This window comes from Canis lupus, chromosome 25, assembly GCF_011100685.1.
Source record: "Canis lupus familiaris isolate Mischka breed German Shepherd chromosome 25, alternate assembly UU_Cfam_GSD_1.0, whole genome shotgun sequence".
Taxonomy (NCBI): domain Eukaryota; kingdom Metazoa; phylum Chordata; class Mammalia; order Carnivora; family Canidae; genus Canis; species Canis lupus.
This window is the reverse complement of record NC_049246.1, coordinates 51469936-51496453: the sequence shown is the minus strand read 5'-3', so window position 1 is coordinate 51496453 and position 26518 is coordinate 51469936. Positions and strand designations below refer to the sequence as shown.

Below are 26518 nucleotides of genomic sequence, written 5' to 3'. Positions count from 1 at the left end.
GAGACCCCGGGGAGCCCAGGGGGGGTGAGCGGGGTGCTCACCTCCCAGGTCCGTCCCACACCTGAGCCCAGCGGCCTCGAGACCTCCTCGCGCAGGATTCCCTCCCTGCGGTCTCTCAGTTGCCCGGACGTCCCAGGGCGCCCCTTGAGGCCCTGTGACACCTGCTGTCTGAGGGCTGCCTCCACCCACGGTCACCGGTGGTCAGTATCGTCCTGAGCTGCCAGCGCCCTCCCCTCCTCCATTCTCTTCAATGCTGGGTTTCAGGGTCCAGGCTGATGGGCACCCACCGTGTGACAAGGGGGCCCCTAGGGGCAGGTTCGGCCACCTGCACCCCTCCCTCCGGTGCAGCCTGTGTCCCAGGGAGGGGGAGCAGCGCTGTCCCCTGCTGTCCGCCCTCAGTGGCCGCCGCACGCTCATATCCCTGCCTGGTTTAAGGTCTGACAGGCCTGGGGACACCCCCTGGGACCTGCTCCAGGGGGCAAGGTGGATCCAAACACTGCTCACCCCCAGGGAGGCGGTTCCAGCTCCCCTCCCGGCCCCGGCCCCACAGCCCCCCGAGCTCCCGTGGCCCCCCGAGCTCCTGTGGCCCCCCAAGCTCCCGTGGCCCCCCGAGATGAGTCGGCCTGCGGAGCCCGCGGCTCAGGGCAGAGGCTTCCGGCTCACCTCCCCCAGCCCCGGGGCCCTGACGGAGGGGGCCCCCAAATTCTGGCCCCGCACCTGCCCCCCTGGGCCAGTGGGGTGGGCCGAGGCCCCGGAGGGCACATCGGGGCCTGGAAGTGCCCGAGAGCGTGTGCCCGAGGCGCTCGCGTCCCCATCTTTCTGTGAGGCTGACTCTCCAGTTCTCCGGGATGAACACCCGGGATTGGGGGGCCGGGCCATAGGCCGGGCGCACGGGCCACGGAAGCGGCCAGGTGTCTGGCGCCGTGTCCGGCGCGGCTGCAGCATTTTCAGACCGTGGCGACCTGTGAGGCTTCCAGGTTCTGCACCCTTGCCCCGAGGGAACAGCCTTTCTCCGCCGCCCAGGGCCACGGGGTGTCGGGGACGCAGGACTCGGCGCTAGAACTGCAGCTCCCGGGAGAGCTGGGGTGCTGGCCACCGTCGCGACTCTTTATTTCAGCCATTGTCACATGCAGGTAGGTAGTACCTCGCTGTGGTTTTATTTATTTATTTAAATATTTAAATATTTAATTTATTCATTCATAGAGACACAGAGAGAGAGGGGCAGAGACACGGGCAGAGGGAGAAGCAGGCTCCGTGCAGGGAGCCGGACGCGGGACTCGATCCCGGGACCCCAGGACCACGCCCTGGGGTGAAGGCGGCGCTAAACCGCTGAGCCACGCGGCTGCCCACTCACTGTGGTTTTAATTTGCATTTCCCAGAGAGTTCCCTGACGGCCAGCACCTGTTCATGGGCTGTCTGGCATTGATTTATCCTCCTCAGCGAAGCGTCTATTCAAGTCTGGTCTCATTTTGTTTCTTTAATTGGGTTGTTTTCTGTTAAGTTTGGCGAGCTCTAGACACACACATGTATATATAGTTGGATGTGTGATCCGCGGTATTTTTTTCTCCCAGGCTGGTAGCATGTCTTTTCATTTTCTTAGCAATGTCTTTCTGAAAGCAAAATTTAAAAATTTGTTGAAGTCCACTTTATCACTGCTTTTTTGGATTTGTGGTAAAATGCATGTAACAGGGTTGCCTGGGCGGCTCAGTCAGTCAAGCGTCTGCCTTCGGTTCAGGATGTGATCCCTGGGGCCTGGGATCGAGCCCTATAGGGCTCCCTGCTCTGCGGGGAGCCTGCTTGTCCCTCTCCCTCTGCTGCTCCCCCTGCTTCTCTCTCTCAAAAATAAATATTTTCAAAAAAATATTTTATTTATTCATAAGACAGAGAGAGAGGCAGAGACACAGGCAGAGGGAGAAGCAGGCTCCATGCAGGGAGCCCGACAGGGGACTTGATCCCAGACTCTGGGATCAGGCCCTGAGTCAAAGGCAGACACTAAACCGTTGAGCCACCCAGACATCCCACAAATAAACAAAATCTCTTTTTTAAAATAAATAAAATCTTTAAAAAATACACATAACATAAAATATGGAGTGTACAGTTCAGTGACATTAAGTAAATATGATGTTTTACGATCATCACTACTTTTCTTTTATCACCCCAAACAGAAACTCTGTCTCAATAACTAATAATTCCTCATTCCCTTCCCCAACCCGTGGAAACCTCTATTCTTTCTGTGTTTTGAATTGGCCTGTTTTGGATGCCTCATACATGTGCAACCATATAGCATTTGCCTCTTTGTGAATGGTGTATGTCCCCTGGCATGATTTTTTTAAAAGATTTATTGGGATCCCTGGGTGGCGCAGCGGTTTGGCGCCTGCCTTTGGCCCAGGGCGCGATCCTGGAGACCCGGGATCGAATCCCACGTCGGGCTCCCGGTGCATGGAGCCTGCTTCTCCCTCTGCCTGTGTCTCTGCCTCTCTCTCTCACTGTGTGCCTATCATAAATAAATAATAAAAAACAATTAAAAAAAAAGATTTATTCATTTACGAGAGAGAGAGAGAGAGAGAGAGAGAGAGAGAGAGAGAGAATGGGGGTAGGAGAGGAGGGAGAGAATCCCCGACCATGAGATCATTACTGGAGCTGAAACCAAGAGTCAGATGCTTAATGGGTGGAGCCACCCAGGTGCCCCAGGCATAGTGGGATTAAAAAAAAATTATTCACTTAAAACTTAGAGAAAAAAAGATGTATTTATTTGAGGGAGAGGGAGGGAGGGAGAGCGTGAGCTCTGCACAGGCGTTGCGGGAGGGGCAGAGTCTCCAGCAGGCTCCCTGCTGAGCGCGGCTCCATCCCGCTGACACCAAGGCCTGAGCTGGGGCCAACAGTCGGTCGCTCAACCCACGGAGGCCCCAGGTGCCCCAGCATAGAGTTTTTGTTTTTTATTCTTATTTTTTAAAGAGTTTATTTATTCGTGAGAGAGAGAGGGGGAGAGGCAGGCCCCGTGCAGGGAGCCCGACGTGGGGCTCGATCCGGTCTCCGGGTCACACCGGGGCTGAAGGCGGCGCTGAACGCTGGGCCCCCCGGGCTGCATGGTTTTGAAGGCTCGTGTTGTAACGCGTGTCAGAACTCAGTTCCTTTTCTGTTTCATCGCATTTCGCGTAACTTACAACACGCAAACGATTACCCGCGTCAGCAGTTCTGAGGACTGAGCGCCCGGCGTCCAGGGCCCTCGCCTCGCGGAGAAGCCGCGGCGCCGATCGCTGACCCCCAGGCCCGGTGCCCGCCCCCGCCCCGGTCCCGGCTCCCTGCAAAGCCGACCCCGCGGGGCTTCCCCACCTGCGCCGTGGCGTCGCCCGCCCTGTCCGCTGGTCTCCCCCAGCCCGTCCCCAGGCCGTCCCGCGGCTCCAGGCCACAGGGTCCCTCCTTCCCCAGGCTGGTGCTCCCCGGCCTGCGCGCAGCACCGCTCGCTCCTCGCTCCTCCATCAGCCGCCGCGGAGATGCCCGGGCCGCGCGGCCGGGCAGGGCCTGGGAACAGGCGGCACCTCCCAAGGCGGCGGAGGGGACGGAAGGGAGGAGGGGGGTCGGGTGGGGGTCGCGGGGCGGGGGGAGGGGAGGGGCCGCGGGAGGACGCTCGGCCGGGGGCCGCCCCAACCCCGGGCTGCACGCCCCGCCCCGGCCCCGCCCCGGCCCCGCCCGCCCCCGGCCCCGCCCCGCCCCGCGGCCTGCTGGGAGACGTGGTCCGCGGCCGCTCAGGAAGCCCGACTCCGAGTCCCGGCGAGCCCCGCGACACCGCCCTGCCGCGAGGCTTACCGGGACTTGTAGTCCAGCGCCCGCGGGCACCGGGACGCGCGGCGAGCGGCGGAACTCGGTGTCCCAGAGACCCCCGCGCTGGGCCACGACGTCGCGCGCCCTCTCGCCGTCGCCGCCGCTGGGCTTTCTCCGGCCGCCGCCGTCACTGCCGCTGCTCCGGGGCTGGAGGGCCCGGGCGTCCCCGGGCGCGAGGAGGCTGCGGGTGGGAGCCTTCGCGGGCGCTGAGGAGCGGGCCGGGGGAGGCCGGGATGGAGCCCCCCGGAGGTGGGCGCGCTGCCGGGTGGGCCCGCGCCTGGGGCGGTTGGGCGGGGGCCGGGCGGTGGTCGGCGGCGGGGCGGGCGGCGGGGGCCGGGGGCGAGCGGGGGGCGCCGGGGCCGGGGCGGGGCTCGCGGGGGGCGGGGCCGGGGTCGGGGCGGGGGGCGGGGCCTGCCGGGGGCTCGCGGGGGGCGGCGGGGTCGGGGCGGGGTCGGGGCCGGGGTCGGGTCGGGGCGGGGCGTGGGCGTGGGCGTGAGCGCGCGGTCCTTGCAGCGGCCTAGGCGGGCGGCCGGGCTCCGGAGCGGCGGGCGGGGTCTCGGGCCGCCGGAGGCCGCGGACGGTCGGAGGGCGTCGCGGACATGGCTCACCTGCGGGGATTCGCCAACCAGGTAGGAGGCCGGGCCGGGCCGGGCGGGGCGGGCGGGGCGGGCGGGGCCGGGCGCGCCCCGGAGGACGGCGGCTCGCGGGGCCGGGCGAGGCGGGTCCTGCCTGTGCCCGAGCCGCCCCCCGGCCTGGAGCCGCGCCTCCACCTGCTCCCGGTGCCGGTGCCGCGAGCTGCGACGCCCCGGGAAGGACACCCGCCGCCCGCGCCGCCGGCCCCGAGCAGACGCGCCCGTTTGGAAAAGAATCATCGGGTTGAAGGAGACGAGCTCGCTTCCGTGGCGGCCGCTCCCCGCCTGGGCCGCGGCGACCCGCTGCCCTGCCCCGTGACCAGAAGCGCGGCCGGCCCTGCCCGCAGCCCGGGGCCGCCCGGAACCAAGCACCGCGTCTTGCCGAAGCGGACAAGCTCTCCTAGCCCGAGAGGAAAGAGGGCCGCTGGCGGAGGCGCTCCCGGGCCCCAGAAGCAGCCGTCGGGGCGAGGGGTCTCTGTGCCCGGGCTGACCGCGGTGGGCGGCCGGGCCACCCCTGCTGCGGGGCGCAGGGCTGGGGGCGCGGGGCAGGGCCCCAAGGGGGAAGCCGTCGTCCTTTAGAGGCCAGCACACGTGGCCTTTGTCCGGGGCGGGAAGCCTGATTTTCTCAAGACACTTGTGCTGTGACCCCGTGGGGCGCCCCTGCCTAGCCCGAGGGTCCCCGCCAGCTGGTTCCCGCCCTGCCTGCTGCCTGGTGGTGGGAGTGGCCTCGCTCCCTTCATCTTGTGGGGCCACAGACCTGGCCTGCTGCAGGGCTGGGGGACAAGGGTCTCAAGTCTCAGGTCACTCAAGCCTTGAGGGATCGTCCAGACCGTGTGCTGTGCGTGGCCTAGAAAAGCAGCCGAGACGCAGGAGCTACGCACCTTCAGCCAGGGGGCTGGAGCGGGTGGTCCCTGTGATGTGCTTGTGCTATCGGGCCTCGGGGCGAGGGTTGGGGTCGAGGCCTGGAGCTGCGGCTCAGGGCTCCGCGTGTGCTCCCCCGGGCCAGGGGGGTCCAAGCGCCCCGTGTGGGGTCTCCCTGGTTGGGCTGTCGTGGTGAACCGACCCAGCTCTGGGCCCTCCTGGACAGTGACATAGTGTCCTCAGCAGGGCTGACGGGAGCAGAGGCACGGGACGCGTCGCCCACGGAGGCCTGAGGGTGCAGAGGGGACCCCAAGGCACAGCGGTGCTGACTGGTGCTGCCAGGTTTTCTTAGGACAGAGAACACAGCGCCACGGCACCAGCTGGACCACAATCCCTGGGCAGCCCCCACGCCCACGCCTGGGGCGCTGAACACATGGGCCCAGGTGGCCAGGTCCCCTGTGACGTCCAGGACTGAGCAGGGGATCGCGAGCTTCCCCCCAGAGGCGGAGGGCGCTCTCCCGGCAGACGGCCTTTTCCTGCTGCCCAGGAGTTGCTGGCAGACCCCAGCCAGGCCTCTGAGGTCGGGGTGGGTGCTAATCGTGGGATCCACGTCCCCGTCCGCACACTGCAGACAGCCAAGCAGCTGTGACTCACGGCCACGTGCCTAAGTGGCCTTGGGTTTCTCCAGAGCGTGTGCAGCAGGAACAGGTGCGTGGTGGGTGGTCCCCACGCCCGCTCCGGGCTGGTCTCGGCTCTGCTGAGGACAGAAGACAGCGCCTCACCGGCCCGGCGGGAGGCCCGCACGTCCATCGGCCCTGCCCCGAAGGCTGTGCTGCAGCACAGCCCACGGCCCGTGACCCGGAGTCCCAGCCGGGAGTCCCCGCCCCCGGCTCCCGCAGGTGCCCGGCGCGGGCGGCCCTCAGTCCTCTGCCTGGAGCTCAGCCGCAGTGGGGAAGGGGCCGTGCGTGCCGCGTGGGCCTGCGCACCGTGGGCGAGGCCGCTGGAGTCCCCGAGCTCTGGCTGGCGGGGAGCCGAGGGGGCTCGTGTGCGTGGAGGACCCTCCTCGGCGCTGTGGGCACCCAGCAACCCCGGGCGGGCCTTCCCTCACAGGGCCCACGGCAGTCGGGGCCGATGGGGCTCGGGGAGCTGGATTTGATTCCTTTTCACGCGTGGCTGCTTTAGACGCCCTCCTGTGACAGGCGCGTGGGCTGTGGGAGCAGGGCCTTCTGGCGGAGGCGCCTCCTGCGGGATGGGAGTCGCGGAGCCTCAGGAAGGCCCTTCTGCCCCCGTCTGGGCAGGACGCCAGGCCCCAGCCTCGGCTCCCACACTCGGCCCCGGGCCTCGGCCCTGCGGGGCTGGGGGCTCCCGGGGACCCCGTGGGTTGCCTCAGGGCCAGTAGTGGCCTGCGCCCTGGAGCCCGGGGCATCAGCGCCCCTCTCGGAGACCCCGTGGAGCTCTGTTCCCCGTGTCCCGGTGCCCAGGCCGCAGGGTGCTCGCTGGGCCTCAGTTTCCATCTGAGGCCCGAGTGCGGTAGTCTCCCGAGATCCAGGGTTAAGCACCCGGAAAGCCTTGGTTTGCAGCTCGTGGCCCAGGGGTCTGAGGGCCGCAAAGGGAAGCCCCTCCTGGGCCGTGGCCTCCTGGCACCACCACGCGGGCCGGCTTCATATTCTGATTGATACTTTGCTGTTTAAGGGTTCTCCCGGGGTTCGGGAAGGCGGGCGCCGGTCCGCCCCTCGGCCCTGGGCTCCCCCTGCCGCTAGCATCCTGAGTCCTGCTTCGTGCCGTGTGTGGGTTCCAGGCGGGTGGCAGCGTGGGGTGTTCTCAGCCGCCGGACCCGTGGTCCACGAGGGGCTCTGGGTGCCGTCCCGCTGTCACGGGGTGGCCTCGCGGCCCCAAGTGCCCACTCCCTGCCCGCTCCCCCGTCATGTGGTCAGTGAGCGGCACCTGGTCCTCTCCACGGTGGGCTGTGGGTGGGGGAGCCGTCCTGTCTGCCTGGGCCTGCGTGTCTCGGAGGCTCTTTTCTCTGGGCGGAGGATACGTTTAGTTTTTCTGAACAAAAGGTGAAAAAAGAAGAAAGGAGAAGAGAACGTGGTGAGCTCCCCGGCTCCTCGTTTTGGGATCGCCACCTCCCAGCCGCAGGGTCCCCGCAGCCTGTGCTGCCGCTCTGCTGACGGCCCGCCCCCGTGTCCCCGCAGCACCCACGCGTGGACCCTGAGGAGCTCTTCACCAAGCTGGACCGCATCGGCAAGGGCTCCTTTGGGGAGGTTTACAAGGGCATCGACAACCGTACCAAGGAGGTGGTGGCCATCAAGATCATCGACCTGGAGGAGGCCGAGGACGAGATCGAGGACATTCAGCAGGAAATCACCGTGCTGAGCCAGTGCGACAGCCCCTACATCACCCGCTACTTCGGCTCCTACCTGAAGGTGCCCGCAGGGAGGGGGCTTGCTCTGTGCTGGGCTGCGCTTGGGTACGTGCCGCGCCCCGCCGTGCCTGGCGCCCCCCCCCCCGCCCCCTGAGAGGACAGTGCTGATGCCTAGTGTTCCGCAGGGTCAGAAAATCCTGCTCAGAGCCTGGGCTGGCGACCCCCCGGGGGCCAGTGGGGAGCAGAGGTCTGGTCTGAGGGGCGGGAGGCCTAGGCAGTTGAGCGCAGACCCAGCTTCACAGCTGCCCCCAGAAAACAGCCCTGAGGCCCAGGTGGGCGTGTGGGTCAGGAGTGGGGTCTAATTGCTCTGAAGTGGCCAGTGACCCATTGCTGGCTGGCGGCATCTCTCCCGGAGCTGGGGCAGCCCCCGTGGGGCAGGCGCTGGGGAGCCGTGCCAGGGCCACTCTGGGACCCCTGCAGCCGGAGCCTGAGGCCAGCTCCTGGGGGGCTGCCCAGGGGAAGGGGGCTACCTGGGGTGCAGGTCCACAGAAGCCGAGGGCCACCTGGGCCTCCCATCTTCCCGGTCTGGTTTTTGATGGGGTCTCGGCACAGTGGACCCAGCCCCTGGACCATCTGCAAAGTGGCTGCGTGGGGGTGTGATGGGAGGGGGCTGGATGAGGCTGCTGGGCCCTTGCATGGGGGTCCCTGAGGGGCCAGGGGCCCGAGTCCGCCCTGCTGGGGAGAGTGTGCCCTGGGGGCCCGGCCGTGCCCCTTTGCTCTCCGCCACGTGCTGATAGGTGTTTTTCTGGTCCTAGAGCACGAAGCTGTGGATCATCATGGAGTACCTGGGCGGCGGCTCCGCGCTGGACCTGGTGAGGTGTAGGCCGCAGCGGGGGGCAGCTTGCCGTGGGCAGGAGCGGACCGAAGGAGGTTGCTGTGGGCGCTGTGCCGCGGCAGCCCTGGACCCGAGGACCCCTGGGTGCCTCTCCTCTGCTGTCTTGGCGTATCACGTATTAGTTAGGAGCCATCTAAGCCAGACGATGTGTGTTTGTGGTCCTGGGCCCACGGGCTGGTTGGCGCCCCCAGGCAAACAGGCCGGGTGCTGCGGCTGGGACCCCGCTTTGCAATGAAGAAGCAAGCCGCGTACGCGCTCCCCGCTCAGTGTGCGAAGCTCCATTTATTTCAGGAGTTGAGGGAACAGGAGGCCCCTGCACGCGGCAGGGCCCCTGCCCCTGGTAGAGCGGGGTCAGGTCAGGGCCCGGGCGAGGAACGTGGAACAGCGCAGGAGAAGGGCCGGGGTGTGTCGGTGGGGGTGCTGAGCCTGCCCCCCGCTCTGCCCGCAGCTTAAACCTGGCCCCCTGGAGGAGACCTACATCGCCACCATCCTGCGGGAGATCTTGAAGGGTCTGGACTACTTGCACTCAGAGCGCAAGATCCACCGAGACATCAAAGGTCCCTGTGCCCCCCATCCTGCCCCTAGAGTGCCACGGCGTGAGGTGGCAGGGAGGGGGGGTGCTGGGCGCTGAGGGCCTCCTGTCCCCGTGCGATGAGAACACTAGCCTTGCACCTTGTGGGAGAGGGGACCTCTTTAAACCGGAAGTGTGGACCTGGGGAGGCGTGGGGGGGCGTGAGGGCAGGGGTCACGGTCCCCTCTGCTGGCCATGCTGTGGCTCTGCTCTTGGGTTTGTCATAGAAGGCAAACGCCGGGAAGGCCCTGGAACCCTGCCGGGGGTGCCCACGGGGGCTCCTCGCACTGGCGGCTGCCCGCCTGCAGCGCCTGTGGCCCCGGGTCTCTGGCCCGTCGGCTGGAGAGGAAAGCCAAGGTCCCGGGAAGAGACGGCCACGCTTCCTCAGGCAGCCGTGTGCGGGCCGGGGCCTGCGTGGTCCTGAGGGTGACACGTGCTGTCCTGTGTTGAGCAGCTGCCAACGTGCTGCTCTCGGAGCAGGGGGACGTGAAGCTTGCAGACTTCGGGGTGGCGGGGCAGCTCACGGACACGCAGATCAAGAGGAACACGTTTGTGGGCACGCCTTTCTGGATGGCACCCGAGGTCATCAAGCAGTCGGCCTATGACTTCAAGGTGGGTGCGGTGGCGGGTGGGAGGGTGGCCGCGGCACGGCTCGGGGAGCTCCGGGTAGCAACGGTGCCGCATGGCTCTCTGTCCAGGCCGACATCTGGTCGCTGGGGATCACAGCCATCGAGCTGGCCAAGGGCGAGCCTCCGAACTCGGACCTGCACCCCATGCGCGTCCTGTTCCTCATCCCCAAGAACAGCCCGCCCACCCTGGAGGGCCACCACAGCAAGCCCTTCAAGGAGTTCGTGGAAGCCTGTCTCAACAAAGACCCTCGATTCGTAAGCCCTGCTCCCTGGGCCGGCTGGGAGGCGGCTCTGCGGCGGGGCTCCAGGGGACAGCCCCACGGGGTTCCCCGAGCCCCGCCTCACAGGGCGTGGGGCCTGCACGTGGAGCACGGTCGCGGGGGAAGGGCCCCGGGAGCAGCGGGTGCGGCCGTCCCTGGCGCCTGGTGACCGCATCCTCTCCCCGGCAGCGGCCCACCGCCAAGGAGCTCCTGAAGCACAAGTTCATCACGCGCTACACCAGGAAGACCTCCTTCCTCACCGAGCTCATCGACCGCTACAAGCGCTGGAAGTCGGAGGGGCACGGCGAGGAGTCGAGCTCCGAGGACTCTGACATGTAGGGGCCCCTACGGCGGGCGCGCCCCCGCAGCCCTGGGCGTTGTGCCGTGGGCACCAGGCGGGCCTCCTTGGCTGAGGGCCATGAGGTTGCCTCCGAGACGCAGGCTGAGCGGGTGTGGGCCTCGGGCTCCCCCGGTCCCAGCCCCGTGGCCCTCACGGCCCTTCACCTTCCACCGTAGCGATGCAGATGCCGAGGACGGGGAGCAAGGTCCCATCTGGACGTTCCCCCCCACCATCCGGCCAAGCCCCCACAGCAAGCTGCACAAGGGGACGGCCCTGCACGGCCCCCAGAAGGTCTGACCTGGCGCGGGGAGGTGGGGGGGCTGCGTTCGGGGGGTGGCAGGCACCCTGGCGTGTGTGCTTCCACAGGGGGCACAGGTGGGGAGGGAGCACGCCTGCCGCCTGGGCGCGCTCTGCCCTCTCCCCTGCCCACCCTGCCGTGGCTTTGACTTCACAGTCCGCGGAGCCTGTCAAGAGGCAGCCGAGGTCCCAGTGCCTGTCCACGCTGGTCCGGCCTGTCTTCGGAGAGGTGAGGGCCGGCGTGGGGGTCGCCGGGGCAGAGGGCAGTGGTGCTTCTCTGCAGGTACTCCCCTCGGTGTCCCCTCAAGGGTCACGGTGACGTGCGCCGGCCAGCACCCCTCGGGGCCCACGGTGGTCAGGCCGGGATCTGGGGGCCAGGCCTTCTGAGCAAGGGAGCAGAAGGGGTTGCGACCACCCCGAGTGCTCAGCCTCCTGGGGGCCGGTGGGGGTCTCAGGATGACTGAACAAAAACTGTGTTTTGTGACCTTTTATTTTGAATTGCAGACACACGGGATGGTCCTGTTTAGGGAGCCTGGGAGGTTGAGTTCTTGGAGTTGGGTATCAGGCCCAGGGCGGGGAGGCCCCGAGGGTGACTCCCCTACGTGCCCCCTGCTGATGGGTGCTTGCTGACGCCCCAGGAATACAATGTAGCCAGGTGCCCGCACTCCCCACCCCAGGTGATGGCAGCCCCTGGAGCCCCAGGAGGGAAGATGGGACACTGAGTGCCTTTCCGAGACACGGGGTGGGGGGATCTGGGTTCAGGCAGGAGAGCTCCCACCTCTGGGGGCCTGTGGGGCGAGGGAGGAGGTCAGAGGGGAGCAGGTGACGAGCTGGACTGTCAGGGGGCTCAGCTGTGTGCTTCAATGGCCTGGGGCAGGTGCCCACGCCAGGATGCTCTGGGACAGGTGGGGGGATGGCTTCATCCCGCTTGTCGGGTGCACCCGCTGTGGCCTCTGTGGGCTGGGCCTGCAGTTGAGGCTGCTGGGGGGCGTCCTAGGGGCCTCCTGGAGATGCACAGGCTCTTTCCCCTTTTGTTTCTGGAGTGTGACACGGGCTTGACCTGACTGCTACCTGTCAGGTCAGCTGGAGGGCATGGACCCTCCGTGGGCTTCTCGAGGCCCGGGTGGTGGGGAGGCCGAGCCTGACCTGGCTGTGGGGACCTCAGGGCTTCTGGGAGGGTTTCTCGAGCAGCGGACCTCCGCCGTGGCCTCTGCGGCCCGCAGTTGGGAGGAAGCCTGGGTGGCCCGGCCCGCCACTAACAGGCCGCCCTGCCATGGGGACAGGTGGGACTCGGCCAGCCCAGCTTTGTGGTGGGAGGGCTGTTAGGGCCCCTGGCGCCTGGGCTCCTGCACATGCAGCACATGCACGTGGCGGCGAGGGCCCGTGGGCGGAGCTCACGGGAGGCGGGTGCTGTCTTTGCAGCTCAAGGAGAAGCACAAGCAGAGCGGCGGGGGCGTGGGGGCACTGGAAGAGCTGGAGAATGCCTTCAGCCTGGCGGAGGAGTCCTGTCCTGGCATCTCGGACAAGCTGATGGCGCACCTGGTGGAGCGCGTGCAGAGGTGAGGCCTGGGGCGGCCGTGGGGGTCCGTCCCCAGAGGCCGGGCTCAGGGAGTGGCGCCCGGACCCCCACGCCGGCTGCCTCCCACCCGGCCAACTCTCCAGGCCTCCGTCCTCTCCGCAGGTTTTCCCACAACAGAAACCACCTGACGTCAACCCGCTGAGGCCTGCCGCTGCCTGAGGAGAGCCGGGAGGAGGGGCTGGCGTGGAGCTCCGCGGTCCGGCTGCCTCGGCCCCAGTCCCCGCTCCTGCGCTCGGCCACCCCTGCCTCCTGCAGCACAGCGTCAGGGGAGCCACCGCCGGACGGAGCAGCGGAGGCTGTCGGGCCCATCTGTCCCCCGGGCCCGCGGCGGCCGTGCTGGCCGTAGGTTTGCCTTGTGTCAATCAGGTACCGTGTCTCCTCCTAAGTACTCGGATCAGCCAGGACTTTTTTTTTTTTTTTTTTAAAGAAAACGGACTTCTCGCTTCCCCGACGTTCTGAGGTTGAGGTGTTTTCATAGAACATGGAGAGGCTCCTGCCACCTTCAATAAAGACCTGAATCGGAGCGATGCTGGCGGCGGGTGGGGCCCAGTTCCTGGCTTGAGTCCTCGTCGTGGCCCGCAGCGACCGCGTGGCCCGCGGGCAGGAGGGCGGGGAGGAGCCCTGTCTCGGGCTGCACAGCCGGCCGTTAGCAAACAAATAACAGTGTGTGTGTCCGTTTACGTCAGTTTATTAGGAAACCCTGGGGAGCCAGAACTGAGAGGCCCGCGGGGTGCGGCCGGCACCGCATGGCTCCTGTTGTCTGTCCTCCGCGGGCGCCGCCCCGGGAGAGGGGAGGGCGTGGCTCGGACACTCCCTGGCCGGTGCCTCCGTGGCCCTTAGGACACGCAGTCAGGGACGCGCTGACCCCGCTCTGCTTGCTCGTCTGGGTCCTCGTCGGGCAGGACGGGCTTCATGCTGCTGCCTCGGAAGGCCCGGCCCGCGCAGGCGAGCTACTGGCGCGCTCGATCACCTCCATCCACCTGGGGAAGGGGTCGGACGTCAGAGCTCCCGAGGCGCTCACGTGGAGTCGGGGACGCGCTGGGCGGCCAGTGGCCAGCTGCCAGTTTCTTCCCAAGGACACCCCCAAACATGGGGAGAACCCTGGAAGCAGCGCCGTCCTCCCGCGCCCTCGGCAGCAGACCCCGCCGCCGGCCCAGGCTTACCTCTCAAACGTGTACTTGCTCTCAGCCCGGAAGAAGTAGACGTGGGACTTGAACTGGAGCTTGAAGACGTGCTCCTTGTGGACGCCGTCGGCCTCCTCAGGGACGCTGACGCTGTAGCCCAGCAGCGGGAGGCTGGCAAGGGGGTGGTCGTCCTGCGAGGTGGCATGGGGCTGTGCAGCTGCTCCCCCGCCCCCAGCCCGGCCCGGGGAGCCCGCGGAGCACCCCTACCTGATGAGTCTTGTAGAAGAACAAACAGAAGTTGGTAAAGACCACCCAGAGCTTCTGCCAGCCGCTACTGTTCTTGAATTTTCTCAGCAGATAGCCCGAAAGCTGATTCTACAGGGAAAGAAAAAGCCGCTGACTCAGGTGCCACAGCCGCTCTGCTCCCAGGATGCGCAGCGGCCGCCAGACGCTGGCACTGAAGGCCAGGCTCTAAGTACGAGGAGCTACGTTTGTTTTCTGGATTTATACACAATCGGCCACGACTATGGCAGACCGCGTGGGGCCGAGCGAACGCAGCTCTGTCGACCACCCCCCTCCCATGCAGACAGGGTCAGCAGTGTGGGGCCCGCTCTCCTTGGGACCCTCCCTGGGACCAGGCTCATGGGCCCGTGTCCGTGCTGATGCCCACGAGTGGCCTGGTGAGCCCGCGGCTCTGACGGCCTCCTCCCCTGGCTCTGTGGCTTCATTCCGGGCCATCGCCGGCGCGCAGACACCACGCAGTGGCAGCAGCCCGAGGGCCAAAGGCCCGGAGCCCAAAGTGGCTCCTTCAGGTGATAGAGGAGTGGACTCCCAGGGTCCCGGCACCTCTGCACATGCTTCAGGGCTCCTGGCGGCCCCTGGGCTGCGCTGCTCGAGGGGACTTGCCTGACTGGTGTCCCCCACCCCCCGCCCGCCCCAGGGACCCTCAGGAGGGCGTGCATGGCGGCCGTACCTCGACAGCCGCGCTGTGGTCGGCTCTGGAGACGCTGGTGTTGCGGTACCAGCACACGTGGACCGTGGTGTTGGCCCGGCGCTGGCCCTGCCCCTCCAGAGAGCCGTGGGGGCCGCCAGCCTCTTCTGCCTCTTGCTCCAGAGAGGCCTCCTCCGAGGACCCTGGGAGGAGTGAGGCCTCTGCTCAGAGGTGGCGGCGCCCTGGGCACCAGGTCAGCGGATAGCAAACCCCCCGCTGCGGCTGCAGAGGAGGGCGCAGGCCCTCCCGCCCCCCAGGGCCCAGGACGTTCCTTGTGTTGGGGACCACGCGGCCGGAGGCAGCCTGGGACCCAGGACACGGGTTTGTGGGGGTGCCCGGTGGCTCAGGCCCTGGTCTCAGGCTGTGCTCCCTGAGGAGTCGGGGATTCCTGAATTCGCCCCCTGCCCCTCCCCACTCGCTCCCCCCCAAGAACAGGATTGGTAGAGAAGCTTGCTTAGGTGCAGTCGGGGTGCCCTCGGGGGTGCCTTGGCCAGAACTCACTGTAGGGGGGCGCGCACAGCACGCTGCCCGGCAGCACCAGGGAGAGGTCACTCCCGCGCTTGGCCATGTCGATGGCGTCGTTCAGGTCACGCATCCACTTCTCCTTTTCCAGGCGGGTGCTGGGGGGAGGGCCGAGGCTCAGAGGCGGCTCCGCGGGGCCCGGGCCCCCAGGGGCTCCTTGCTGTGCCCGCGCCCGGTCGGAGTGCCTGGTCCAGCCCCCAAGGCCCCTCCGCCGGAACGGGACGTCTGTGAGGGTGGCTGACGCCGAGCGAGGACTTAAGGGGCAGGGCTGAGATGCAGGGCTGGTTCCTGTCTGTCCTGCTGCCCCGGGGCGCTCGTGTCCGCATGCTCTGCCCTCAGCTGGGACGCGGCAGGATGGGAGGCGAGGGCCAGACGCCCACCCAGGAGGCCCCCAGCTCCCACGGGAGAGCCGTGGAGCCGCGGCGCACCCTGGAGCTCAGGCCCCTTTCCCACCTGCTGTGACCTGGGGAAAGTGGTTGCTGCGCAGTTACAGCCCCGCTGGGGGGCAGGGTGCCGGGGGGCAGCGGCGGCACCCTGGCTGCGCCTGGGGACGTTCTCAACGGTCACAAGCCACCCACCAAAGGAGAAGCTGCTCCCGCGGTCCCGCCGCTGAAGCCCGGGGCTGGCACGCCCGGGGCCGGGGCGGACGGGGAAGGCTCTTACCTGGCTGCCACCACGATTGTTTTCTGAGCCGCACAGATGGTGAAACAGTGTGGAACAGAGCGTTCACGCTCGCCTTCTTCTACCTGTGGTGAGAAGAGGCGAGCGTCGGGGCGAGGGCGAGGGCGGGGCCAGCGCGACCGCCGCTGGCAGCACGACACGGGTCCCTGGGAGCCCTGTGCAGGTCTACGCTGACTACGAGGGGCTACCAGAGGCACGGGGACCCCCACGCCGTGGCACCTGCCACCCGGGGGGGTGAGCCCTGGGCCTCAGGGCACCCCACTACTCACCGGTGGGTCCAGCACTATTAGCTGAAAGTCAAGCACAGGAAAAAATATTGAGCATTTTCATTATTGAAAAGAGAACTGGACAATTCACTTTATAAACCTGTACTGGAACTTCCGAGCCAAAAACACCCTACGCGACGGATCGAGGTGAACTGAGGGGACTCCCAGGAAAACGCTGCCTAAGCAAGCCCGCAGCCAGCCGAGGGGGGCCTAGGACCACGGCCCCGCCTGCCCCAGGCCTTGGGTGAGCGCGGCGTCTCCACGTGCGGCCGCGCCTTCCCGCAACACTGGGGACGTCTGCCCGCAGCTCCAGGGGGGGCCGGAGGCGCGGCGGGCGTGCTGCTGCCCTGCGGAGTTCGGGGCGAGGCCAACGGACGCCCCCGCGGAGGGTCGGCCTGCGCGGAGCCTCACGGACACAGAAGACCGGAGATGAGCGGGAGCGTGGGCGGTGAGACCAGGTCGTGCAGACATTCCCCTTCGTCACCCCAAGGTAGCACGTGACCCCAACGTGACCGCAGGAGTCCAGGCGGGTTTGAGGGGATCTGTCCCAGTGATGCCTGAGTTTATATGGAAGAACTAAACGCTAGAGCGTAGCAAGGGGCCTTCTACGGAGGACGACGGCTCAGGGACGTGCCGCAGCAGCCACACGGCGACTCGACAGGAGACACGGCCCCGGGCGGCTGCTGCTGCTGCCTGGTGCAGGGGAATGGAACGGGAGGCCAGAAGGGGCCCCACGCGTCGGCAGGAGTCCAGCCACCCCCACGGGGCCTCGTGGAGGCGGCTCGTGAATTGGAAAGTGGAACCGGGGCCAACGCGACGGTGCGCTGGCAGGGAGACCCATACTCAGGACGGGCACCCCGGGCAGCAGCACATGCTGAATTCACCCCGTCCCCAGGCGCCAGCCCAGGGGCACCTGTCCGGTGCCGTGTCAATCCCACAAGGTAAAACTGAACTGCGGGAGAAGTAAAAAGGAATCGCTAACCGGGGAACGTACCCGTGGCCCCGAGCGCGGCTGGCACCTACAAACGGGCATCGGTAGAGGCCAGGCGACAGGCACACTTGTGCCATCGCAGGGGCGGCCCCGTCAGCCTCCCGGACGTCCCTGGCTGTGCCCCTCATGGGGCCACGGGGGGGAGGTGGGTAGAGGCTCCACTGGGCGTGTGCCCTACCCAGAGCCCTAGAGGCACGTGTGCCCGGCCCCTGGGCGCTGTGCTGGGTGCAGGGAGGAGTGTAGGACGAGGTCCCGTGGGGATGCTCCTGACTCTGAAAAACGAAATGGAGCCAAAGTGTCCGGTGCAGGGAAACTGAGGAAAGCTGGTGTGTGCCCTGCCTGCCCACCGTGCGTCTCTGTGTCGCAAGGGGTGGCGGGGATTGGGGGCCGACCTGAGCAGCAGCAGCAGCAGCGCAGTGAACGGGAGGCCCGAGGAGTCCCGCCCCCAGTCTAATATCTGGGAGGCCAGAAGGGCGCGGTGCGAAGTGCCCACAGCATGTGTTACTGGGGGCGACAGTCATGGATGACTTTTATTTTATGTTTTCAGTGTTTTCTACAATGAAAATACAGTTTGTAAAAGTATTTCAAACCAGCGGGGTGTGCTTCCGGTGTGGCAGGTGCGGTCACGCAAACAGGCCCCTTTGTGCCGATGGCTCAGGTGCCCAGTGGAAGGTGGGATGGCCCCGAGAACGTAGCAGGGGGCGAGAATGGAAGGGGTGGAAATTGAGGAAGACTGGCCTGGCCAAGTGTGACAGCAGAGTGGGGTCCGACCCCCTGACACCCGGACAGGAGGCTGTCCCGACACGTCCTGGACCCACAGCACGTTCCTGTGGCAAAAACCTGGCCGCCTGTCTTTGCTGCTGTGGCAGGTGGGCCCAGGCCGAGCGCGGGCTTACAGTCGAGGGCACACGCAGGGTGAGTCAGTGTGTGGAGCAGGGTCCACGACCTCCAGCGGGGTCTGCGGGGCCGTGCAAACTGGCCGCAGGGGTGAGGCTGGAGGGACTGAGGCTGTGATGGGGGCCGTGAGCGTGCTGACAGCATGTGGTGTGGACAGAGGGCGCGCCGAGCGACAGGGCCGCGGAGGGCCCGGGCCTGCTACGGTGACGGTGGTGCCGACGCAAGGTGACCCTCCCGCAGCCAGCTCACAGCACAGGGGAGGCCCCGAGCCTGGCTCTGGACCGTAACCAGCGGCTCGTCAGTGGTGGCGCCGTCCTACCGTTGGAAGGTGTGCGTGTGTGTGCATGTGCAACGGCGGGGAGGCTGATGTGAGGGGAACATGACTGCGGGGATGAGTCAGGTACGAGCCCAGGAACAGAAAGGCTCTGCAGTCTTTAGTGGTTCGGGTTTCACTTTCAAGAGCTGTGTCCGCTCCCTCCCGCAGGCGCCCAGCTGGGGTCTTTACACGCAGGGTGGGTCGGGCCTGACGCCTGAGAGGGCGCCACCCGCTGCAGGCGGGGTGTGGACACCAAGAACGGTGACCGCGACGGCGCCCAAGCACTCACCAGCATGCCGCGGAGTGGGAGGCGGCCCCGGATCCGGAAGCGGCTGGTGCCCGTGACTCCTCTGCTCGTGTACAGCAGCACGTCTGAGAACTAGACGGGAGGCCTGATCACACACAGTTCACAAACAGGTGACACGTGTCCGTGTCCAACGGTCGTTGGTTTCAGCTCAGGTCATGATCTCAGGGGCGTGAGACTGAGTCCCATGTGGCTCAGCACGGAGCGCTTAGGTTTGTCTCTCCGTCTCCCTCTGTCCCTCCGCTCCATGCTCTCCCCCTCTGCCTCTCAAATAAATACATACATCTTTTTTAAAAATTTAAGGTATCCCTGGGAGGGCTCAGTGGTTTAGCGCCACCTTTAGCCCAGGGCATGACCCAGGGTCCTGGGATCGAGTCCCATGTTGGGGCCCCTGCAGGGAGCCTGCTTCTCCAGCTCTGCCTGTGTCTCTGCTTCTCTCTCTCTTTCTCTGTGTGTCTCATGAGTAAATAAATAAAATCTTAAAAAAAGAAAAAAAAAGCAAAAAAAAATTTTGATGGCAGGGAGCTAGTAACCCAGGAGCGGCTGGTCTCCAGGGCCAGTGCCCAGCGCCCACCAGGGCGAGGCGGTGGGGCATCGTGGCTGACGGCTCAGGCACGAGGAAGGGAACTGATGCCGGGAGGGCCTCCGCGCTCCACGGCACAGCCAGTGCCCAGCACGACGTTCCTGCAGCGGCAGGGACTCAGGCTCTCTTGTCTCCTGGCTGACGGTTCTGCAGACCGTGCCCGGGATGCCGAGGCAGGGGGTGCCTCACCCAACTGCTTTCTGGGGTCCCCTCGGGCTCCTCTCTGATGTGGGGCTGCTCGCTGGACCCCAGCACCGGCTCCCCCAACAGAGCCACACCCGCACCACATACCAGAAAGAACATCCTCTGCTGCAGGCCCTTCTTGGTGAGCTTGTGAAGGCACCCCTCGCGGATGAACTCCTGCAACAGAGCGACGAGGCCCTTTGGTGCCAGTCCAAGGCCGCGTCCACGGGTGGCGTGCGGGCGGGGCTGAGGGCCAGGCTCACGTCACCATTTCTGCTTCTCTGAGCCCCTCAGACGAACCCCTCGCAGGCCCCATGCAACCCTCCGACGGCGCCCCCCCGCCCAGAACGCTCCATGCCCTGCCAGCCTCTTCCCTCCTGCTGGCTCCCGAGTCCGTCCACAGTCGCTCCATGTCGCTGTAGGCCTGCTGAGAACCTTCTGGTGAAGCAGCCCTGAGGTTCGGGCACGGGGATCTCTGAGCTCAGCTTTGAGAAAACCTGGGCAAGAGCAGCTGGAGAACGGCAGGGAGAAGGGTGCACGGGTCCTCATAATCCCTGACGGCAGTTCGCGTGGGCCGCGCCCCTGGCGCTGGCACGCAGTCCCTCCCGGAGCCAGAGGCTTCGCAGCCCTGCGATGACGTGGGGGCGGGGCTCCAGGAGGCGCAGGAGCTTCATACCCTGAGGACTCGCCAGAGGACACCCCCCATCAAGTGGACCGAGTGAAGGCATCTAAAGGAGAACTTCACAGAAGCCTGCGGGCAAGGCGGAGATGGGGGCGCGCTCCAGCACGAGGCACCGAGGTCGCCCCCTGATGGGCCGGGCCCGCACTAGCTCGTGGTGTCTGTGGCTTCGGTGCCAGACCCTGCTCTTTGGCCGAGGGTGAGTGGGTAACCCGGGCCCTTCCCGCGGCCGCAAATCTTATTTGCGGGGGTTCCTGCCCTTGCAGAGCCAGCTCCACCCACCCCCCAGACCCGAGGACCGGGGTCAGCAGCCCTGTCTCCAGGGGAGCATGTCCCGGGCCTGTGGGTGCCCCCTGCCCCCTGCCATGCCGTGGGCCCCCCTTGGCAGCACCTGCACTGTGCCCCAGCTGTTTCCTGGTTCTTATGCTTTGGTACCTCATCATCAGCTTCCTTCCTAGTTAGCAGCCCTCGTTCTTAAATTCCTCTGCTCCCGTAACTAGCGTGGTTCCTGTCTCGGCCTGACGCACGTATTTAACAGGGAGCCCGGGGGCCCTGGGTTATAAAGATGGGACTTTAGAGAGTTCAGCTAAAAACAACGAAGGCAGCAAGTGTCATACCAGCTACTTCATGCAAGCACTGGGCCAGGCCGCTGATGCCAGTCCTCTTGTTGCCCCAAGACCATCTATGTCACGGAGGTGGAGCCACCTGCCCGGGCCACACGGAGAGCCCACTGAACCCTGCTCTGTGGCTACTCTCCTTGTCCCCTTTGTGACAATTCCCTGGGGCCGCCATCTACAACACGGGGTGGGACGCTAGGAGAAGCCTCCTGCACGAGAGCCCTGCCGATCTCCGGGGGCTCCCGGCCAGCAGCTCCACTCCGAGCCCCATGGTCAAGGAGGGGAATGAAATGGAGCTATCCTGGCACCCAACTAAAGCCCTAACTCCGGGAGGTCAGAACCTTCCTGTACATCTCAGTGGAGCTCACTTCTTTGAGCTCACGACCCTCACTCTGTAACAAGGCTAACGTGGAAACACGACTTACACAGCCATGTTCTAATACATGTATGTTTGTGTTGAAACAGGAAACATCCCCATGCAACCCTTAAAATGGTTTCCTAATGTTGACAGTACTGAGTTCAAAGCAAAAGGCATTAGTGACAAAGTAAGCAGCGTAGACGTGTAGATCCGTGGAATAGGATTGAGAGTCGAAAACCTTGCACATCTGTGTCTGTGACAGTTCAACAAATGGTGCTGGGAACACAGGATATCACGTGGGACAAAATGAAGTGGAAGCCCTACCTCACTCCACACAAGAATGAACTACAAAGGGACCAAATCTAAACATGAGAGCTGAAACATACGAAGTTTCTAGAAGAAAACACAGACGTAAATTGTCATTCCATGGACCAGGCAGTGGCATGTCAGCTGTGACACCTAAAGCACAAGCAACCCAAGAGAAAATAGGTAAATTTGACTTCATAAAAAAAAAAAACAAAAAAACCCACAAACTTGTGTTGTCAATGATACCATTGAGAAAATGAAAAAACAAGAAACTAAAAACAAAAATGAAGGGAGATGCCTGGGTGGCTCAGTGGTTGAGCATCTGCTTTTGGGCTCAGGGTGTGATCCTGGGATCCAGGATCGAGTCCCACATCAGGCTCCCTGCATGGAGGCTGCTCCCTCTGCCTATGTCTCTGCCTCTCTCTCTGTGTCTCTCATGAATAAATAAAATCTTAAAAGAAAAAGAATGGAAAAAAAAGTGAAAAAATGACTCACAAAATGGGAGGACCTATTTACGAATCCTGTTCTGGTAAGTGGTGTCCAGGAAAGAAAGAATCTCACAACAGCAAAAAAGGCAACAATTAAAAGGTGGGCAAAGGATCTAAATAGGCAATTCTCCAAAGAAGGCTCCAAGTGGCTGATAAACACACGACAAAAAACATGCCGTTGGCCATCTGAGAAGTGCAAATCACGGCCACACTGAGATACCACTGACCACCACCGCCACGATGGCTCAAAGGGATAAGATATGGAGGAACCAGAATCCCAACGCGCTCCTGGTGGGAATGTACAATTACCTAGTAACTTTGGAAAACTGGCAGTTTCTCAAAATGTCAAACTTCATTACCCTGTGACCCAGCAGTTCCAGTCCATCTACCAGGAGACCTGAAAGCACACATTCACTTAAGGACCCGTGGACAGATGCGCACAGCAGCACTGCGCACAATCACATCAAAGGGGAGCAGCCCCAGCGTACGTTCGCCAGCAGATGGCCGGATACACAGAGTCTGGTGTATGTATCTAAGCACGAGAGCTGAACATAGAAAGTTCCTGGAAGAAAACAGCACAGAGGTAAATCGTCCTACTGTGGACCAGGCAGTGGCGTGTCAGCTGTGACACCTACAGCACCAGCGACCCAAGAGAAAATAGATACATGTGACTTCATAAAAATAAAACTTCTATGTTGTCAACGATACCACCAAGAGAGTGAAAAAACCCACAACATGGGAGGACGTATTGGCAAATCCTGTTCTGAGAAGTGAATAGGATGGAACAGATTCAGCCACAAAAAGGAGGTGCTGACCTATACAGCATGGATCTGGAAAGCGATGCTCAGCGAAAGAAGCCAGACACGAAAGGCCACATCGTGATTCCGCTTACAGGAAAGGCCCAGAGGAGGCAAATCCGCCGGCAGTGGACTAGTAGCTGCCATAGACCGGGGAGGGGGACGGGGAGCGGTTTAAGAGAGAAAGGGGGGATCCCTGGGTGGTGCAGCGGTTTAGCGCCTGCCTTTGGCCCAGGGTGCGATCCTGGAGACCCGGGATCGATTCCCACGTCGGGCTCCCGGTGCATGGAGCCTGCTTCTCCCTCTGCCTGTGTCTCTGCCTCTCTCTCTCTCACTGTGTGCCTATCATAAATTAAAAAAATAAAATAAAAAAAAATAGAGAGAGAGAAAGGGTTTCTTTCTGGGGGACTGAAAACCCCCGTCATTACTGGTGATGATGGCACAGCCTTGTGGATGCACTGGAGACCACCAACGGCGCCGTGAATCCTGTGCTAGGTCACTAAGGTCTCAGTTACAAGCAATGACACGAACGAGAACAAGGCCGGAGGCAGCACGACCCCAGGTTGCGAGCTACACCGCAGCGCCGCGGTGATCAGTGTGGCCCGGCCGCGGAGACGGCCACAGACAGCAACGGAGCACAACCGAAAACCCAGAAATAATCCCACAGTTGTATGGTCAACTACTCTTTGACAACAGAAGCAAGAATGTGCGATGCGATGAAGAGTCTCTTCAACAAATGTGCTGGGAACCTGGACGGCCACGTGCAGGAGAATGGACCGGGGCGGGGCCACTTTCTTACACAAACAGAAAAATAAATTCAAAGTGTATTAAAGACCTACATGTGAGACCCGAGCCATAAAAATCCTAGAAGAGAACGCAGGCTGCATCCTCTCTGACGTCAGCCTTAGCAGCATCTTTCTAGATGGCTCTCTTGAGGCGAGGGAGACAGAAGCAAAAAGAAACTTCTGGGACTTCATCAGCACAGGCTTCCACACAGGGAAGGGAACGGCCGGGGGGCAGGGGAGGGGGTAGCAAGTGACCCGTCTGATAAAGGGTCGGCATCCAGGTGCACAAAGAACTTCTGCAACCCCACACCGAAAAACCCAATAATCCGATTAAAGATGGCCAAAAGACAGAAGAGACGTTTCTCCGAAGAAGACCTCCAGAAGGCCAACAGACGCCCGAGAAGATGCTCAGCATCGCTCAGCATCAGGGACGCAGACCGAGACCATATGAGCCATCGCTCCGCACCTGTCAGGACGGCTAAAGTCCCAACACGAGAGGCGACAGGTGCCGGCGAGGATGTGGAGAAGGGGAGCCCTCGGGCGTGTTGGGGGTACGCAGCCTGGTGCAGCCTCCTGGAGAAAGGGTGGGTGTTCCTCAAAAAGTTCAAAATAGAAGGACTGCGTGATCCGGTGATCACCCTGCCAGTATTTCCCCCCCAACCTTGAAAAAACCACTGATTTGAAAAGGCCCCTGCACCCCTACGTTTACGGCCGCGTTACCCCCAGCAGCCGGGCGTCCGGCGGGAGGAGGGGAGGAAGGTGTGCAGTGTGCCCGGTGGAACACTGTTCAGCCGTTAGACGGCGCCTCGCCACCTGCATCACCACCGACGGATCCGGAGGGCGACGCCAAGGGACATAAGCCAGTCAGAGAAAGACACGTGCCATGTGACCTCACTCACGTGTGGACTTGAGAAATGAAACAAACGAACCAAGGAAGAAAAGAGGCCAAGAAACAGACGCTAAACTCTGGAGGACACACTGAGGTCACGGGGTTGGGTGGGGTGGGGTGACACAGGTGGTGGGATTAGATGGCGCAGGGTCACGTACAGGTGCTGAGCCGCGACCCCGGACACCAGAAACCGACAGCACACCTCGTCCACACCAGCACCAAGCGATGAAGCGACCGTCTCACAAAACTCTCTTCAAGTCACTCACCCTGCCCGGGGTGACGAGGTTGTCTACACCGACCAAGTCCCGCTGCAGCTCCGTCAGCTTCTGGAGGTTCTCCAGCCGGGCGAGGCTGTGCTGGAGTGCGGACGTCACCTCTGTGATGGCCTGGAGGGCGTCTGTGGGGAGAGGCCCCTCAGCACAGGCGCGGGCAGGTGGGCACGGGCAACCCCACCCACGCCTCTGTGACAGGAACTGTCCTCTTACTTATTCAAAGGTTTTATCTGAGAGAGCGAGTGAACCTGGGCAGGGGTGAGGGAGAAAGTCACCCCCACCGAGCCGGGAGCCCAACACGGGGCTCGACCCCAGGACCCGGAGACTGTAACCTAAGCCGAAGGCAGATGCTCCACCACGGAGCCAGCCAGCTGCCTTGGGAACCGGCGTTTTAAAAGGCAGTTTTAGGGATCCCTGGGTGGCGCAGCGGTTTGGCGCCTGCCTTTGGCCCAGGGCGGGATCCTGGAGACCCAGGATCGAATCCCACATCGGGCTCCTGGTGCATGGAGCCTGCTTCTCTCTCTGCCTGTGTCTCTGCCTCTCTCTCTCTGTCTGTGACTTAAATAAATAATAAAAAAATAAATAAATAAATAAAAGGCAGTTTTAATTCAAGGAACGTGGGACACCGGGTGGCCCAGTGGTTGAACGTCTGTCTTTGGCTCAAGGCATGACCCCGGGGTCCCGGGATCAAGTCCCACGTCGGGCTCCCTGCACGGAGCCTGCTTCTCCCTCTGCCTGTGTCTCTGTATCTCTCATGAATAAATAAAATCTTTAAAAAAAAATTCAAAGAACATTCTAGGGACGCCTGGGTGGCCCAGTGGTCGAGCATCTGCCTTCCGCTCAGATCATGGATCGAGGCCTGCGTCGGGCTCCCCACAGGGAGCCTGCTTCTCCCTCCGTGTCTCTCATGAATAAATAAAATCTTTGAAAAAAAAAAAAAATTCCAGGCCCGTTCTCAGCCTGGCTCCCCCGGGACGGTCATCTCCGGTTTGCTGCTGCCGCTGCAGCAAGTGCTCCCTGCAGGTGACCTGAACCCCGGGCTTGCTCGGCGCATGCTGCGGTCACTCGTGGACGCTCACAGCTGCTAGAGAGGGGGACGGTCTCTGGGTAGCTCCGGGCCGGGCTGCAGCCCCGTTGGTTCTGTGGGAGGAACCACCTACTGCTGTGAAGGGCCCAGCCAGCCGCGTCTCGGGACATCTGTCCTTCCCGCCGAGTGGAGGGGCGGGTGCTGACCTGGCGGGCCCGGGGTGCCCGTGAAGGTTCACCCCGGGAAGGGGGATGCGCCGCGACGGGCCACCCGGGCAGCTGCTGACCGGCGTGCTCTGAGCGCACCTTGTCTCCTTGCTAGAACACTCAAAATCTGCGCTCCTCCTGCCAGGACCCACGGACGCCCCGGACCTGGGGCTCGCAGGAGGCGCAGCGGGGAAGCCCGCCCCCTCGGCTCTGCCCCCGCGGCTGGTTGCTCCCGGCAGGGCGAGGACGCCTGCCTCCTCTCAGCCTCGGGAGGACAGTCAGATAGGAAAGCACGTGCTTTGACGAGTCATTCCCCTGTAGATGACGTGTGGCACGGTGGCCACCATCGGGGCCACAGGGCTGCCCCCACACGACTGGCGCCCACGCGCTGCCCTTGGGAAGCCTACCAGAGGACAAGACCCCTTCTCTGGGCCCCAACTCGAGGTGCGGCCTCCTGCCCGGAGCTTCCAGCTCCAGCCCCCAAGGCCCCGGGTTGCGGAGCGGGAGGCCCCCGAGCCCCCTGGGCCCTCCCGGCGCTCTGCGGACGCCGGCTCGGACGCGAACCCCTCTGGGCCACGGGGCCGAACGAGGTTGCGTGAACGATGTCCCCGGCACATTGAGGAACCACCTTGCGGGGGCTTTCAGCGGCCTGCGGGGAACCCAGGCGAGCGCCACGCCCAGCCTTCTGCCCCCGCTGCGCCCTCCCGCCGCCAGCCGGAGCCTGGGGAGCCCGGGGACCGGGCAGGCGTCTCTGACAAGCCCGTCCTCCTCCAGCAACCAGAAAACACCCGCGTCTAGAGCGAGGAGGAGGACGGAGGAGGACGTCACCGCGAGACGGCCCGCCACGAACCCCGCTGCTCCCTTCCGGGCCTGGGGGACCAGCTCGGGGGGGGGCTCAGCAGGAGCCTCCGGCACCAGGCGGACGCAGCCAGGCCCCATCTGTCCCTTCACCGCAGGTGACGACCGAGGCCATCAGTGTGACGAT

The 26518-nt window shown here is 64.1% G+C and overlaps 3 protein-coding genes across 11 annotated transcripts in view; 1 reads left to right on the top strand and 2 right to left on the bottom strand.

The window, feature by feature from the left end:
- Positions 1 to 1464: 1464 nt before the first annotated feature.
- Positions 1465 to 4423, bottom strand: LOC119865822 (EZH inhibitory protein-like). Its single transcript, XM_038573040.1, has 3 exons — positions 4350 to 4423; positions 3808 to 4099; positions 1465 to 1610 (listed from the first exon to the last, which is right to left on the bottom strand). The coding sequence occupies exons 1-3, from the start codon at positions 4421 to 4423 to the stop codon at positions 1497 to 1499; spliced, it is 480 nt and encodes a 159-aa protein (XP_038428968.1). The 3' UTR covers positions 1465 to 1496.
- On the top strand, positions 3889 to 12774 carry STK25 (serine/threonine kinase 25). The gene is given in 12 exon segments (NM_001286859.1): positions 3889 to 4009; positions 4336 to 4451; positions 7511 to 7741; positions 8496 to 8552; positions 9024 to 9132; positions 9601 to 9758; positions 9845 to 10030; positions 10225 to 10370; positions 10552 to 10666; positions 10830 to 10901; positions 12095 to 12231; positions 12354 to 12774. Coding segments are annotated over 11 exon segments (1281 nt in total). The 5' UTR covers positions 3889 to 4009; positions 4336 to 4421; the 3' UTR covers positions 12394 to 12774.
- Positions 11145 to 26518, bottom strand: part of FARP2 (FERM, ARH/RhoGEF and pleckstrin domain protein 2) — a 95332-nt gene continuing 79958 nt past the window's right edge. For 7 of the 9 annotated variants that reach the window (XM_038574448.1, XM_038574452.1, XM_038574455.1 and 4 more), the window contains 10 exons: positions 24295 to 24425; positions 19218 to 19286; positions 18329 to 18418; positions 15839 to 15859; positions 15552 to 15634; positions 14868 to 14986; positions 14349 to 14509; positions 13643 to 13750; positions 13415 to 13566; positions 11145 to 13231 (listed from right to left, as the gene is read on the bottom strand). In XM_038574448.1, the coding sequence (XP_038430376.1) occupies positions 13162 to 13231; positions 13415 to 13566; positions 13643 to 13750; positions 14349 to 14509; positions 14868 to 14986; positions 15552 to 15634; positions 15839 to 15859; positions 18329 to 18418; positions 19218 to 19286; positions 24295 to 24425 (1004 nt within the window). In that variant the 3' untranslated portion in view covers positions 11145 to 13161. The remainder of the gene's footprint in view (positions 13232 to 13414; positions 13567 to 13642; positions 13751 to 14348; positions 14510 to 14867; positions 14987 to 15551; positions 15635 to 15838; positions 15860 to 18328; positions 18419 to 19217; positions 19287 to 24294; positions 24426 to 26518) is intronic. The other 2 variants (XM_038574453.1, XM_038574454.1) reach the window with 2 other exon arrangements.

Bases quoted from the DNA above. Each gene is read 5' to 3' on its own strand.
- LOC119865822 (XM_038573040.1), bottom strand. From the start codon at position 4,423: ATGTCCGCGACGCCCTCCGACCGTCCGCGGCCTCCGGCGGCCCGAGAC. The intron at 4,100-4,349 runs GCCCGCCTAGGC...CAACCGCCCCAG, and splicing joins CGCCGCTCCGGAGCCCGGCC to GCGCGGGCCCACCCGGCAGC. The intron at 1,611-3,807 runs GTAAGCCTCGCG...TTTTGCTTTCAG, and splicing joins GCGCTGGACTACAAGTCCCG to AAAGACATTGCTAAGAAAAT.